Below are 16,500 nucleotides of genomic sequence, written 5' to 3'. Positions count from 1 at the left end.
CTGGCCCACATTCAGGGAGGGTTTTCTTCTCCATTATTTTTTTCCAAAAGTGCCACATTTATTAATCTAACAAAGCTGAGCTTCAACTCTGTGCCATCTGTTACCCGCTCCAGAAACACTGTAGCCTCACTATTTCAAATAAACCACAGCCCTCTCCAGGAAAGGACAGGATACTCGGTAGTGGAAGTCAGCACTCTGGGCAGCTCGGAGGGCTAGCCTGGTGCTGCTTCCTCACACACACTCCTTGGGAATCATCAAACTGCCCTTCTCCATGCTTGGCGTCCCAGGAGCCTCTGAGCCCATTTCATCCAGAAGTTGGGGCAGTGTCTTTTAAGCCTTCAGGCTTATAGGGAAAATATTCTATTAATTTTGCCATAGGCAAATGATAGCATCGGATGGGTTTTGAAAAACTATCAGCCTAAGTTTGAATTTCCACAAACTCATTGCATGAAGTGAAAACTCATGAAGTTATAAAACTCCAACTGTCCTGTTTTTAAAACCCTGTTTAGAAAACTGTATTTCAGTATATATCATAATTCCTAGCAACATCACGAGTGAGTGCTCACAGCTTAAAGACACTCTGAGTAGCCGTCCATCTTTTCATAACAGTATTTTGACATATGGGTGTATCAAAGCCCTTAAGGTGTTAAGACTATGAAATAATTGACTAAATTTTGTGATTTTCAACAGTTTGGCCTAACATCCCTTCTATTTCCCAAACTGCGTCATGATTCCACCGTTTCTAGCCCTGTCTTTATTTAAGTTCTCTTTGACAAGGGGTCGCTAGTGGGTGATTGCTGTGCGTTCCCGAATGTGTCGGTTGATATTGATTTCATGTGTTTGCTTTCTCATCTGAGTTTACATAGGAAAGGTGTGCTGACTGGTTTTATGTCAACTTGACACAGGCTAGAGTCACTGGAAAGGAAGGACCCTCAAAAGGGGAAATGCCTCGATATGATCTATAGGCAAACCTGTGAAACATTTTCTTAATTTCTGACTGATGGGGGAGGGTCCAGCCCATTGGGGTTGGTGCCACCCCTGCCCTGGGGTCCTGGGTGCTATAAGAAAGCTGGCTGAACAAGCTAGAAGGGAACACACCAGTAAGTAGGCTTACCCTGGCCTCTGTATCAGCTCCTGCCTCCAGGTTCCTGCTCTGTTTTGAGTTCCTGTACTGCCTTCTTTCAGTGATGGGTTACCATGTGGAAGTATAAGCTAAATAAACCCTTTCTTCTCAACTTGCTTTTGATTGTGGTGTTTCATCTCAGCAGTGGAAACCCTAACTAAGACAGAAGTCAAGTCCTGTGTATTATTTGCATGGACTATATTGATATCTTGCTTTAGGATAACTGTGTGGGCAGGGAGAGACGCGCTGGCTGTGTTCTGTCAGGGTATTGTCGTTCACATCATGTAGTGAACATTCATTTGGTCTCCCAGCCAAGGCTGAGCTTGGAATAACAGGGTTTGGTGAGATCACATTCCTGAAGACTTTCATCTCTGGCTCAAAGCTGAAACATCAGCAGGCAAGCATCGAGCCCCCCCCCCCCCACGGATTTGTAGGGTATGGTTTGTTCTCCACAAGCATGCTTTGCTATCTTTCCAAGGCATAGACAAAGGCCACAGGCATTTTTCAGCTACTTAGAGATATCCCAAGATTGATGGATCAGGTAATTGAGTCTAAGCAGGACATTCCAAACAGATCTGATAATGGTGCCCCACGACCCGTCTTCCCACATGAAATCTTCACAGCATACCTTCCTTCTTCCTTAAGCATTATCAGGATTCAAAATATTAGCCGGCCCCCCTCCCCCGTTACAGTGCAGGTACCCCCATTGTTTACTTGCTAGTGGCCACAGTGTGGACTTAAATAAGTCGTCCCCAGTCTTAGGGATTTGAATAGTTAAGTGGTCCTCAGCTAATGGCAGTGAATGGGAGACTTAGAAGGTAAGTGGCCTTGTTGGAGGTCGTGTGTCACTAGAAGCAGCCTTTAGAGTTGACAGGTGTTTGCCATTTTGAATCAGCTTTCTCAGCTTCCCGTTTATAATTTGACATGCAAACTGTCAGCTCTTCCCGTTCATCACCCTCATCAGAGAAGCGTTTACAGTGTGTGGTGATTGTGTGGTTTTGTTCAGTCTTTATTTTATTGTTTTGTTTTTCAAGGCAGGATTTCTTTGTGTAGCCCTGGCTGTTCTGAAACTCGCTCTGTAGACCAGGCTGGCCTTGAACTCAAGAGATCCACCTGCCTCTGCTTCCCCGGTGCTGGGATTTAAGGTGTGTGCCACCACTGCCCAGCTGATTATGCTTTTTGTTGCCTATGGATATTTCCAGTAACTACACTTAATACCTTCTAGGTCTTATGTCAGTATTGACTTGCTTTTTAATTTTATGCCATGTTAAGCATAAATCTAAGTTTAAAACACCACTCAACCATGTATTCTTCAAAAATGAATATGATTCGTGTGCTCATGTGATTTCTTTCTTTCTTTCTTTCTTTTCTTTTCTTTTCTTTCTTTCTTTTTTTTTTTTTTTTTTGAAGGCCAACAGGTAGGCAAAGCAGATAACAAATTGATTAGGGAACTAACCTTGAACCAGAGATAAAAGACATTTTAATATAGAGGTCAGTTAGAGGTCAGTAATGAAGATTAAGACCAGAGAAGCACGTGATAGATCAGTAGGGGTTGGCAGATAATTGGCTAGTGTCAGTATGGTGTAGGTATGACCATAGCAACTAGATGGTAATGCATTATTTACCAAACACAGGACAAGAGACAATTTGTGGGAAGAGGGGTTTTGGCCCAGGTTTGAGGGAATAAAGTCTATTATGGCTGGTAAGGCATGCTGGAGGAACATGAAGTGGCTGCTTGCATCCAGGCAGTGTGGAAACAGGAAGAGGACTTGGATACACACCTCAAGGACCACTCTTACATGACCAACTTTTTCCACATAGGTCCTATCTCCTGAAGGTTCTATTGTGTCCCCAAGTAGCACAACCAAGTGTTCGGTTCCTGTTCAAACTATGACAGATGGTCATTCTTAATAATAAAACGCAGGAAGTATAAGTGGGGGTCAGACAATGAGTTAAAGTTGCGCTGTGGAGTCTTTTCTTGCCTTGTGAACAGGTGTAACGAAAGATGCAGAGCCGTGCAGAAGGCTGGATGGGAGGTGCTCTCCACCAGGCTTTCCTGCAGGGCGTGGATACAGAATGCAGGCACGGAGTTCTACACCTCTGCCTGCTTGTTAGTGAGTTCTGTTATTCGAGCATTCTCCCGGAAACTCTAGTATTAGAACAAAAGAAAACACAGGTCGTCAGACCCTCGTCATAACCTCGGTGTTACCCATCCCAGGAGCAGCATCCTGTTCACGTGAGTTCTTTGTGACTCTAGCAGTTGATTCAGAGAAAGGCAACAGCCCAACATTAGTCACGTCACATGGAAATGTGTGCTGAGAACAAGGGCTGAGGTGTAGACTGACAACCACCTTGACTGATGGAAAAAAGAGGGTAAGACAAGGTCTATAGTAAGACAATTCATGGTTTCTGCTTGGTGTCATCCGTGATGTCAGATGTGTAAGCCCAAAGGAACACAGACATGGATACACACACACACACACACACACACACACAGCAGTACTAGAAACTGAAATCTATTCTGCATCGTTGCCACTGAGTTCTGAAGGCCAAGGTGGGAACTACACAGACTCATGACACTTGCTGTTCCTCTGGAGGTTTGAGGATCTTGAAATCCCCTTCTTGTTCCCTAATGATTGTCACCAGAGGAATTCAAAGCTTTGTTTTCTGGTTTTTGTCTCTGTGTTTGACTCTGGCAGGTACCCCTGAGCCAGTCAGGCCTTTACAGAAACAAGAAGAGCGTGTCTGGAGGGTGGCTGTTTATATTCAAAGGAATCTTCTCCAAGGGTAAAAGTAAATGTCAGTCAATTCGAGTTCTGACCGTCCACACCTTGTGAACAGAGCTGACTAAGGAAGGCTGCTGGTCACACTTTGATGTCTAGTTGCCTCCAGGAAGCACGACATGATTTTCACATTGATGGTTCCACAGTGGCAGAGTTAAAAACTGAGCTGCTTTGTGTGGGCCACTTTCCTTTCACCACACAGTGAGCTAGATGGATGGAGGAAGCGGATTGCCATTTCAGCTTTATGTGGCGTCAGGGAGCCCTCACCGGAACAGGAAGCTTGCCAGCCTCATCTCAAATGGCCGTTTCTTAGGGACGCCTTCTGAGGGAGTTGGCTCTTCCTGGTATGCAATCCACACACTGCTGCATCCTTCCCTCTGCCCACACGCATCACAAGTATAACTTAGTAATAGCTTAGATGACCATCTCAGTCTTCCCCAGTGCCCAGCCCTCTCTGTGAAAGTGTAGGTCTGACCTGCCATCCCCACCATTATACCTCTGCCTTTAGCAAATGTTTACTCAGTTCCCAAAGACATGGCAGCCACGACTTCCGTTTAAACCAGTAGTTAGATGTTCTTTGCTGTGAGCCCCTGTTCTCGGCTGTGACACGCACATGATTTCTGTTGAAGGGTGGGTGATGAGGAGCTCAGGCTTCGAGGCAACAAGTGCTCGGCTCCACAGCTATAGCCACAGATGATTCCTGAACAAGTGGATGGAGCCAGGGCCCAGTAAAACTTGTTTACAAAACAACAACAACAACAAAAAGTAGGCCAGGGGCTGGACTTAACCCGTAGATCATAGTTTACTAACCTCACTTCCCACCATGGTGGGGAAGAAAAAGGAGAGGGGAGGGGAGGGTTAGGGGAGGGAAGGAGAGGAGAGAAGGGGAGAGGAGAAGGAGGAGGGGAGAGGAGAGGAGAGGAGAGGGGAAGGAGGAGGGGAGGAGAGGAGAGGAGAAGTGAGAGGGGAAGTGAGGAGAGAAGAGGAGAGGGGGAGGAGGGGAGGGGAGGAGAGGGGAAGGAGGAGGGGAGGAGAGGAGAGGAGAGGAGAGGGGAAGGAGGAGGGAAGGAGAGGAGAGGAGAGGGGAAGGGAGGAGGGGAGAGGAGAAGAGAGGAGAGGAGAGGAGAGGAGAGAGGAAGGAGGAGGGGAGGAGAGGAGAGGAGAGGGGAAGGGAGGAGAGAAGAGGAGAGGGGAAGGAGGGGAGGGGAGGAGAGAAGAGGGGAGGAGAGGGGAAGGAGGAGAGGAGAGGGAAGGAGGGGAGGGGAGGAGAGGGAAGGAGGGGAGGGGGAAGAGCAGTTGCAGAGCATCAGCAAGGACCGTGGGCTGGGGTATAGGTAAAGTTAGTGTAGCAGTCCTTGCCTAGCATTCTCAAAGTCCTGGCTCCTCTTTCCTGGAGCAAGGGTGTGTGTGGCACCGCCAGAGACCGTACTGAAACCACTTGCTCCAGTCTCCTCACCTGTCAGCTGGCTGACAGGAAGATGGATGAGCCTCTGTTGTGAAGCTCTTGGCTTGGTGCCTGGGGGATGGTATATTTATTAACTTTCATTAATCAAAAGTCTGTTAAGCATCGGATGCCAAAACAAGCATCTTTGGTGGTTGTTCTAACCATCAGAATGGTCCTGTAAAATCCATCCTGTTTGTTTCTTGGAAAGGATGGCAGGTCTGAGAGGCAACATCACAGTCAAGCCTCACTGTACCTACTGTTATAGGTACTCAATCAGACGAGGCTGGCCCCACTGACATAACTTGCTGTTGCAAGAGTAGCTCAGTTAAGGACATTCCAGTGGATACCAGACACCCTCGATGCTGTTCTGCCTCGGCTGGCATTGGGTCTCAGGCACAGACCTTTGGTCCTACCCTTGCTCTCCTTACCCACAGTGTTAAGTGTGTTCAGTTCCTGCCCTCGGTTCCTGTGTGGCCTGTTGGCCTCTCCCTAGTGACTGATGTATAGCCTCAACCTTTGTATCACCACGTCCCACATTCAAACCCACGTTCCCTGCTCCTTTGGTAAGATGCTTTTTAAATTGCTTCTCTGCTCAAAGTGCTGGTCCTCAGTGCCCGAGAGCTATATTTTTACATTCATGAGTGATTGCCCATGGGAAGAAACGTTCACTGAATGATGCACCCACAGCAACGTACTGGTGTAGCTTCCAGATGTGGCTCTCGGTTTTCGCATGTGTGGCAGGGAGGATTGGTAACATGCTCATGTGTGATGTTAGAGAATCAGGTGCTGCCAAAGCTGCTGTTGGAGCTACATTGTCTCCTTGCTATAAATATAAATATCTGTATATGGGTTTGTCAATTACCTTTTATCAGTTGTTCTGATTTGTTTTCAGTTGCTGTGGTAAACACCATGACCAACAGCACCATTGGGAAAGAAAAGGTTTATTTAGCCTACAGGGGAACAGGGGAAAAGGAAAAATCAGGACAGGAACCTGGAGGCAGGAATTGAAGCAAGAGGCCAAGGAGAATGCTGCTCACTGGCTTGCTCCCTCTGCTTTCTTATAACACAGGGCCACCTGCCCAGGAATCAATTATCAATTATTAGTTATCAATTTATTAAGAAAATAGTCTATAAACCTGTTTGCAGGCTGATGCAGTGGAGGTCTTTTCTCAGCTGAAGCCCCTCCTCCCAGATGGCCCTGGCTGTGTAAAGGTGATGATAAAGTAACCTGCATATCAATCACGATGGCTTCACTGGGTTCTCTGTGGGATTTAATAGTTTAACAAGTTCCTTCCTTCCTTTTGGTTTTAATGAGGATTGAATCTAGGCATGCAGATTCTAGGCTGAGCCAAACCTCCAGCCCGCCTCTGACTTTACCAAGTCACTGTGACACAGTCAGGCCTTCAGTATTTCAAACGTCTGGGGTTACAGACCTGCACCACTCAGCCTGGCTCCTTTAACTCTCACATGTCAAGTTCTTTCAAGCATTTTCATTCTGTGGAAAGCATATCTAGTGATGTGTGTGTAAAAAGAAGATACTGCTTTTGAAGCAAGAAACATATTCTCCATAAGGAACACTTGTCCCGTGACACTGTGGATGTTCCTGTTTACTGGATCAGGAAGGGGGAGAGAGGTGGCTAGGTCACAGTCCTGCTGCATAGGCATGTGATCATCTTTCATTGAATAAGAGAACGGCTTTCCTAAAGCCCAAGTTCCTATCCCATCTAGACAGGACTAGAGGAAAATCTGGGGCCCTTCATAGGAGAAGGCGGCCAGACTGGAGCCCGGCACTCCTGTACCATGTTGCAGCAAAAGAGTCCCTGTCTTGGGACCTTGCTTTACTGTTCTGTGCATGAGAAGTTTAATACTATTGAAGGGGTGCCTGCCCTTTCATCTGAGGCTTCGAAGATGCAAACAGGCGAGGGGGTTGGGAGCATAATTTGAAACCATACAAGATGCAGTTGTGAGTATCAAGGCCAGCATTGTAGAAAAGTGAGTGCAGGAGAATTTGGGAGCTGTCGACTCCTGTGTGTACTTCCCTCTTCCTTCTTGCTGTGCTGGGATCAGCTCTAGGACCTTGTGTATGCTTAGACGATGCTCTCCCACTGACATGATTCTGGAAGCATGTCCTGAGAGTTAAGGGTGAGCTTGAGTCCTCGTCCCTGGCAAGCAGAAGCTGTAGCATCCCTCTGCCATTTGCAGTTTTAGTTTCAGTCCTTACCAGATGCAGCCTGGCAGTGAGCCCCAGCCCCAGCACTTCCTGATGGAGCTCTCTCTGTCTCTTCCAGATAAGGAATTCTTGAAGGAAAAGGAAAAGTTGGAAATGGAGCTGGCGGCCGTGCGGACGGCGAGCGAGGACCATCGGAGGCATATCGAGATCCTGGACCAGGCTCTGAGCAACGCCCAGGCCAGAGTCATCAAGCTGGAGGAAGAGGTGAGACCAGCGTGTGGGAGGATAGAGCCCAGAGGCCCTCCCCTGCTGCTCTAACCAAAGCCACTTCCAAGTTGCAGAGTCAGGGGAGAATTGTGGGAAACAACCCAAATGCAAACGAGTAAAAGGTTTATCCATCATGGAACCAGAGTCTGAGAGACAGGTAACTAACATAGTCCGAGAGCCCACAGCCTGTTGGTGGGCAACTGTCCAGTGCTGCAAAAACTTGGCATGAGCAGAAGCCGCTGGTGTCTGTAAAGAAGAGTTGCTGTGTCCCATCTTTAAGACGGGTGCAGTGGTTGACTGTGTGACACCCCACATCCCCAACCCTGGAAATGCTGATTTAGTAGTTTATGATGAAGCCAACTTTCTAGCTTACCTTTGATAATTGCACTGACTGTTCCTTTAACCCCAAGAAAGGAATCAGAAGAACCAGGTATAAGGTTCAAACTGGGGACTCTGGGCTGTCAGCTAAGCAGTGGAGGACAGGGCTTGTCTCTCCCTGCAGAGGTGCCTGGCACATCTGTGATGGGGCAACCTAAGCAGGCATCATCTTGGCAAGTAGCTGCCAGGAAGTCTGGAGGATACATCATACTTAACCTGGCACTTGGCACAGGAAGCATCAAGGCCATGCCCCTTGGGTGCATCTTAACCCACAAGTCTTGTATAAAAGCTCAAATGCTAATACCAGCAGGAGAATGAATGGCAGCCAGGGGCATCTACCTTGTCATCATGGGAAAAAAATGCCCTTTGACCTTCAGACAGGAAGTCTGCTCTGAACAAGGGAAGCCTGGACACCCCTGTGTCGTTGTTCTTGATGAAGTCACTTTTTGAGGCCTCCTCTCCGTGCATGGCGCTAAGTCACAAACTTTTAGTCACCAACTTTTATTGTTACTTTAAAAAAGATATTCTTGTGCATGCATGAGGGCAAAGCATACATGTCACAGCATGCATGTGGAGCTCAAGGGACAACTTTTGTGTGGGTTACAGGACTGAACTCAGGTTGGCAGGCTAACACAGTAGGCACCTCTACTTTCTGAGCCATTGTGCCAGCCCTTTGGTTTTAATATTCCTTATAGAAGTGAAAGTCATTTATGGGCCTTTGAAGACAGGACTGGTCACCGTCATGGTTTCTATCACTACTAAGCCCTGCCGTGGTCTTTTCTTGGCCTTTTCTGTGTCTGGATGTTTGGCTGGACGACTCCGGGTACTTGGCTTTATTCACACTCCCTATTCATTTCCTTTAGTTTTAAATGTATTTTATGCATATTATTTTGTCTGCATTTGAGATTCCAGTCACAGACAACTGTGAGCTGCTATGTGGTTGCTGGGAATTGAACTCATGTCCTCTGGAAGGGCAGTCGATGCCCTTAACCATTGATCCATCTCTCCAGCCCCTCACTCCCTGTTCTTATGCAGGTTTCTTTGGAAGGGTTTTGCTTCAGTCCCAGTGTCTGAAAATATCCACCTTGTACTAGTTTATCATGGCTGTTACAACAGGCTGCTGGCAAAGTGACAAACAAGCTTCCCAGGACACTGCTGCATGACTGTGACCAAGTCATCTGGACTCGTTGCCCTCAGCTTTCTCATTCCCCACGTGGAAGCAGAACAGACGTTGCTCCTTATGTGCTCAGGGGAGTTCCATGAGACGCACCTACAGAGCAGTGCTCTGAACACAGCAGCGAGGAGAATGGCAGTCCTCACTGGGAACTGCTCCTTCCAGCCTCAGGGCTGAAACATACCGGGATGGACCCGCACACATTACATACAGGGATAGGCCCGCACACATTACATACTACATACAGGGATAGACCCACACACATTACATACTACATACAGAGATGGACCCGCACATATTACATACTACATACAGGGATGGACCTGCACACATTACATACTACATACAGGGATGGACCCGCACACATTACATACAGGGATGGATCCTCACACATTACATACAGGGATGGACCCACACACATTACATACTAATTACAGAGATGGACCCGCACATATTACATACTACATACAGGTTGAACCTGCACACATTACATACAGGGATGGACCCGCACACATTACATACTACATACAGGGATAGACCCGCACACATTACATACTACATACAGGGATGGACCTGCACACATTACATACTACATACAGAGATGGACCCGCACACATTACATACAGGGATAGGCCCGCACACATTACATACTACATACAGGGATAGACCCACACACATTACATACTACATACAGAGATGGACCCGCACATATTACATACTACATACAGGGATGGACCTGCACACATTACATACTACATACAGAGATGGACCCGCACACATTACATACAGGGATAGGCCCGCACACATTACATACTACATACAGGGATAGACCCACACACATTACATACTACATACAGAGATGGACCCGCACATATTACATACTACATACAGGGATGGACCTGCACACATTACATACTACATACAGGGATGGACCCGCACACATTACATACAGGGATGGACCCTCACACATTACATACAGGGATGGACCTACACACATTACATACTAATTACAGAGATGCACCCGCACATATTACATACTACATACAGGTTGAACCTGCACACATTACATACAGGGATGGACCTGCACACATTACATACTACATACAGGGATGGACCTGCACACATTACATACTACATACAGGGATGGACCCGCACACATTACATACTACATACAGGGATGGACCCGCACACATTATATACAGGGATGGACCCGCACACATTCAAGGATCGTGTAGATGCTCAGGGAGGGTCCTTCAGTTTATGTTACACACTGAGTGCCTGCTGGCTGCTGGTACTGGCCCATGCGTTAGAGACTGCTCGCTCTGTCCAGCAGAGACATAGACACACATTATATGCTGGTTGTATACTCAGAACGCTGCATACAGGGTGTCCGGCGGTTTACACGAAGCATTTGCTAAGCTCAGGAATGTGCCGTGTGGACAGGTTCTACTCAAAAGCCTGTTGATGTAAACAATCAAAGCACCCTAAGAGAAAGTCATCCAAGTGTCAGGTACGGCTGTGGCTTCCCGGGACAATCGGAGGCCTGTCTTGTGGCTCCAATAGGGTGAGCAGATGCAGGAAAGGCTCAGCAGAGCTGCCGCACAGACAGAAGCCTCCCCCAGCAGCAGGGCCTGGGCGTGGGCCGGGCTGGCTGCAGCCTGCTGTGTGACACTGCTTCAGTGCACTAGTAAGGCTGTCTGCTCCTCCAGGTGCAAAGACACAGGAAAAGAGCGTCAGTCCAGATCCGGGAAACATTCTGGCCTGATTTCTTGGCCCCGGTTGATTCCAGGAAGCAGTAAAAACACCTGGATTTATGCACGTGAACCAGACTCCCAGAGCAGACAGGGCCCCAAGTACTAAGGGTTAGGGTTCAGCACTGTGGGTCATCACCATAAATTCATACCTGATGGTGTGTTTATGTTTCCACTTACTTAGTTGTCCCCTCAGGTGCCCCTGTGTCCTTTCTGTCCCTTCAGGAAGCTACTCAGCCGCAGAGGAGAAAGTCACACTTAAGTGATACTATTTCACTGTTTACCAGCAAATATACAAGTGGGTGCACACGTGTGCATGTATACATCCAAATCATGCATACTTAATTCCTCTAGTGTAGAAATGACTATAGCATATTTGTTAAATATTGTATTTTTTATTAATTATATTTTTAATATATTGCTTTTTATAGAAATAATTTTTATTTAGTAGAGAAAATTTAAAAAATGATAAATTTCTTGTTGTTCTTGCAGAAATGGCTATTCTACCATAAATATGACAAATACTACTTAAGATGTTCATTTCTCTTTTTTTTTTTTTTTTTTTTTCGTAGCTCTTTATATACATAGGTAGACAGATATGGTTGTGGTAACGTAAATAACTTCTGGTTTAGGATTTTTCATTAGACTCTAGAGACTAGGCATTTCTATACACTAAAAACTTTTTATTAATCTCCTTTCCAGTGGCTGCAAGTGCTATGATTATAATCCAACAATGAGTCAGGGGACAAAGGTGTTCACATGACTCAGTGCAGGCACACCAGAGGGTCTTCCATCTGGCCACTTTGCTGTACCTGCCATAGGCTCCTGCAGGGTGGAGAGGGGTAGTGTGCACACCTGCAGTTAAGCTGGGGTCCAGCTTGTCTCCCAGCCCAGCTGCAGTAGTCACAGCTGGGGTCTCCAGCTGGGGTCTCCAGCTTGTCTCCCAGCCCAGCTGTAGTAGTCACAGCTGGGGTCCAGCTTGTCTCCCAGCCCAGCTGCAGTAGTCACAGCTGGGGTCTCCAGCTGGGGTCTCCAGCTTGTCTCCCAGCCCAGCTGTAGTAGTCACAGCTGGGGTCCAGCTTGTCTCCCAGCCCAGCTTCAGTAGTCACAACTGGGGTCTCCAGCTTGTCTCCCAGCCCAGCTGCAGTAGTCACAGGTGCCCATTCTGCACTGTTTCACTGTCTTCCTCAGTTACGAGAGAAGCAAGCGTATGTGGAGAAGGTGGAAAAGCTGCAGCAGGCCCTGACCCAGCTGCAGTCTGCATGTGAGAAGCGAGGGCAGATGGAGCGCAGGTTGCGGACCTGGCTGGAGAGGGAGCTGGACGCTCTGAGGACACAGCAGGTGAGTGACAGGCTGCAGGACTGGTGAATCAGACAGAGTGGCTAACATGTTCACCTGGCAGACCTCTGAGGACCATCCGATGGACTCTGTGCACCTACATGACCTCCATAGGGACTGGAGTCTGAGTTGAGGCTAGAAAGAAGGGAATGCATTTTATGTGACTTAACATAGGGGACATTGACTTATTAGGTACACAGGACAAAAACACAGAGGCAGAGGAGGAGGACATGTAAAAGGCGGGGCCTTGAAGGTATTGCAAAGCCAGGGCAGCTAGATGCAGTTATGGAGCGAGCAGTCTGTGAGGTGGCTTCTGATGACGCAATGGCCCAACTGTGGAAGGCAATTGGCCAAATGGAGAGAGTGGCTTCTTCCTATAGTCAGCGAACCAGAGAGTTGCCCCCTAAGGGTGCTAGTGGTAAACCAGGAGCTTCCCTGAAATCTGAAGTGCTGACCCTGGGGAGCCAAGGAGAAGCCGCAAGTGAGGGAGAAGAGGGGTCACACCGATCAAAGAGTTTGAGGAAGGAACTCAGAGCCACCTGTAGTAAGACTGGCCACGAAATACAGTTCCTCCTGCACCTCCGCTGGTGACAGCTGCTTGTGGAGCCCAGCTGTGAGGAATTGCAGAGAGGAACATGCCAGCCCAGGCACCACGCAAGTCTCATGAAAGAGAATTCCCGCAGGAAATACCAGTTCAGGCAAGCTCCTGCCTCGGATGCTCTGAGGCTCACCTGGCTTTGTAGGGAGGTGAGCGAGCTCTCTCTGCAGGACATGCACTGCAGGTCCATGGGATCCTCTACTGCACGGGGCTGAGTGCTTGTGGCTGAACCCTTTGGTCAGCTCAGCCCCAGTGCATGGCGCATGGTAGGTCCACACGTTCCCTCTAGAAAGTGCCTTTGGCTGAGGAAGACAGTGCTACCAACATTTTCCAGAAAATGAAGACGAGTTCATCCCTGCCTCCCCATCTTTTCTCCGTGGCAGGTTCTGGTTTGTGAGGAAAGGCCTGTTTTCCTCTGGTCTCGGGGTTCTCACATAGCACAGGACAGAGCCTGTTCTCCAACAGCCAGTCTCTGTTGCCCAGCTACTAAGACTTGCGTCTCTGCACTGAGGGCAACGCTGGTACCCACATGGTAGACCTTAAGGTCTCCGGCGGGCACAGTGAGCTTAACTAGAGCCAGAGAGTGTGGCTTGTCCAGTTACCGTGCTGTCCCTCCTTGTCTGTGGATCTTTTACTCTGGGAGCTGTAAGAACAGACTCAACTATAAGTAAAGAAGGACCATGAGACTGGAATCATACATACACGCTCACCTGACACACATTCATCTCTGCACACACTGCAATCCATCCAACAAACACATGCTTACTCCAGACACGTTCACCCCATACAGTCACCCCCTAGGCACATTCACCCCTTTCACATGCATGGTTGCCACGTGCACATTTATGCCCTAACATACATGGTCACTCCCTGCACACGCTTGCCTCTACTCACTCATTCCCTGCACATCTCGTGCCAATCCTCAGGTGCACACCTATGCATACTCACCGCCCCGCTGCTCCTCCCCCGGACAAGCTCAGTTCCGTGCGTTCCTGCCCCCATCCTCCTCACTCCAGGATGAGCAGAGCAACTCAGTCATCTATAAAACAAGGGAAGCGCCTTAGGCTCTTGTACTTGCAACTGCAGCTAAGAAAAACTACACAGGGCTCAGACGGTAGCTCAGTGGTTGAACACGTTTGCCTAGGGTGCATGACACCACAGGACACTCTTGCCTTCTGCCCCCTCAAACTTATTTACCCCAAAACAAATGACAGAATGTGTCAGTGAAGAGAGGAAGAGGTGAAGATGGGTTAGGTAAACCCAAGTTAAGGAAGAAGTCTGGATCTGACTCTTCCCAGCCCCAGAGACATCCAAATAGCATGCACCCTATTATCTTACTGAGAGGAGAACAGCCGTGTCCGGTCCTAAAGATACCCACCTCCCTGTGTGTCACCTCATTGCTTCCAGCAGGGCGGGGCCCGATACTGGTACCTTCTTCCCAGGGGACAGTCTGCCAGCTAGAACCTGCATGTTTGGGCATCTCACTCTACTTCCTGCGCCTTTGTTTCTAATCTCCCAGCAGGAGAGAAGGCTGTCTGAGGCAGTCTGAAATACTTCCTTGCAGTTCTAGAGGAAGAGCCTCAAGGCAGGACTTGTTCTTCTTCTCACAATTGTAGTGTTAACTGCATGATTTACAATGAGATGTGGAGCCAAGACCTGAGTTTGAAACACAACTCTGCTATGCATTAGCTAGAGGCGTCAAGTCATGAACAGTTTCCCGGGGACCTAATCTCTGTGTGGAACACCGGAAGTGTGTGTTCTACCGAGCCACGTGGGCATTAGATGAAACAGAGGCTCATCGAGGTGGCATGGGGCATGCCAGAGAGAGGGAGCCTCACTGCTGAGGTGAGGACAGCGCAGGAGGCAGGGACTGTCACTCATCAGGCAGCATCAGACAGGGCTGTGGTCCATCTTGTGACCCATTTAGAACATCGCGACATTGTGTGTACTTCTCCAGAAACACGGAAATGGCCAGCCCGTCAGTCTCCCGGAATGTAATGCCCCCGCCCTCATGGAGCTTGTGCGGGAGAAGGAGGAGCGGATCCTAGCCTTGGAGGCCGACATGACCAAGTGGGAGCAGAAGTACCTGGAAGAGAGCACCATCCGGCACTTTGCCATGAGCGCCGCTGCCGCGGCCACGGCCGAGAGGTAGGAGGTGACCCCACCGCTCAGGGCTTCAGACTGAAGGTGAAATCCCAGAAAGCCGAGGAATTCACAAACAGCCTGGGCTAGAGTTAAAGTGTCTCAAAATCAAATGAAAATTTCAGGGGGCCTGAGGAGTTCTAGAGAAGACTCTCCCAGGAAGCAATATCTACATTAAAAAAAAAATTCTAAACTTCATTATTTAAAAAAGAAACTTGCAAATATAAACATCACATGGAAAAGCTAACCATCTCCAAAGTCCATACAGCTAAGAACTTCCATACAATAGAATTGGTATTCAGGACAGAAAGCCAGGGAGCTTTGTATTAGATTTACTCTTGATGTATCAAATATATTCTGTACACATATCTATAACCCAAACCCTAAAAAAGTCTATGACAGTTAAAACTCGAAAAGCTATAGCTTATATCCTCTTTCCTAACTCATTTTCATTTTTCTTAAACATTTGTTTTGTGTGTGAACATAAGTGTAGGCACATACATGTTAAGGAACACAGAGGACGGGATATCAGAGAACACTGTTAGGCGTTCACCTTCTTCCTAAATTGAAACAGGGTCTCTTCACAGTCTTCCCATGGAGCGCACCAGGCTAGCCGGCCCCAGAGCTTTCAGGGACTCTCTTGTCCCTGCCTCTCATGTCACTGTAGGGTGTGTTGAGATTACAGACATGTGCTAAGAGTCAAAGTTTACATGGGATCTGGATATTCAAACTCAGTACATCATGCTTACATGGCCATTGCTGGGAGTCTGCCCAACCAAAATGAAATCTTTAAAACTGTATGCTACTCGAAGATATAAAAGTTCTAGTAGATAGAGCACAGCTCTATTCACAGTACCCACATCAAACACAAAAGTTCTAGAAGGTGAGACTGTTCCACTCCTACTTACCCAAAACTCCAGCTCCAGGGTATCTATGCCCTCTTCTGGCATCTGTAGACAGGGACTGACGGACACACACACAGACACACAGACACACACACACACACACACACACACACACACACACATGATAGATAGATAGATAGATAGATAGATAGATAGATAGATAGACAGACAGTCAGTCAATAGATATGTCACCGCCATCTCTGACCCACAGAAAAGGAGCGACTACACAGCGTTCTTCTCAAAATGGTTTATTCAGGAACCTTACAGCATGCCAGTGAAAATCTTTCTGTCCCCTCTGTCTCTCTTTCCGTCTCTCTCTAGTTTCTCTTTCTGTTTTTCTTTTGTTCCCCTTTCGGTTTCTCTTTTCATTTTCCCCACCTCCAAGCTCAGTCCTTTGTCCTGATCTCTCGTGTCATGGGTGCACAAG

The 16,500-nt window shown here is 47.8% G+C and overlaps 1 protein-coding gene across 3 annotated transcripts in view; it reads left to right on the top strand.

Moving 5' to 3' along the window:
- The window catches only part of AMOTL1 (angiomotin like 1), a 117,506-nt gene that overhangs the window by 89,447 nt on the left and 11,559 nt on the right, over window positions 1-16,500 (top strand). For all 3 annotated transcript variants that reach the window (XM_080930097.1, XM_080930096.1, XM_080930098.1), the window contains 3 exons: window positions 7,639-7,784; window positions 12,282-12,431; window positions 14,984-15,174. In XM_080930097.1, coding sequence (XP_080786223.1) covers window positions 7,639-7,784; window positions 12,282-12,431; window positions 14,984-15,174 — 487 coding nt within the window. The remainder of the gene's footprint in view (window positions 1-7,638; window positions 7,785-12,281; window positions 12,432-14,983; window positions 15,175-16,500) is intronic.

Source organism: Micromys minutus (genome assembly GCF_963924665.1).
Source record: "Micromys minutus genome assembly, chromosome: 16".
Classification (NCBI taxonomy): domain Eukaryota; kingdom Metazoa; phylum Chordata; class Mammalia; order Rodentia; family Muridae; genus Micromys; species Micromys minutus.
This window is presented reverse-complemented; position numbering and strand designations above follow the sequence as displayed.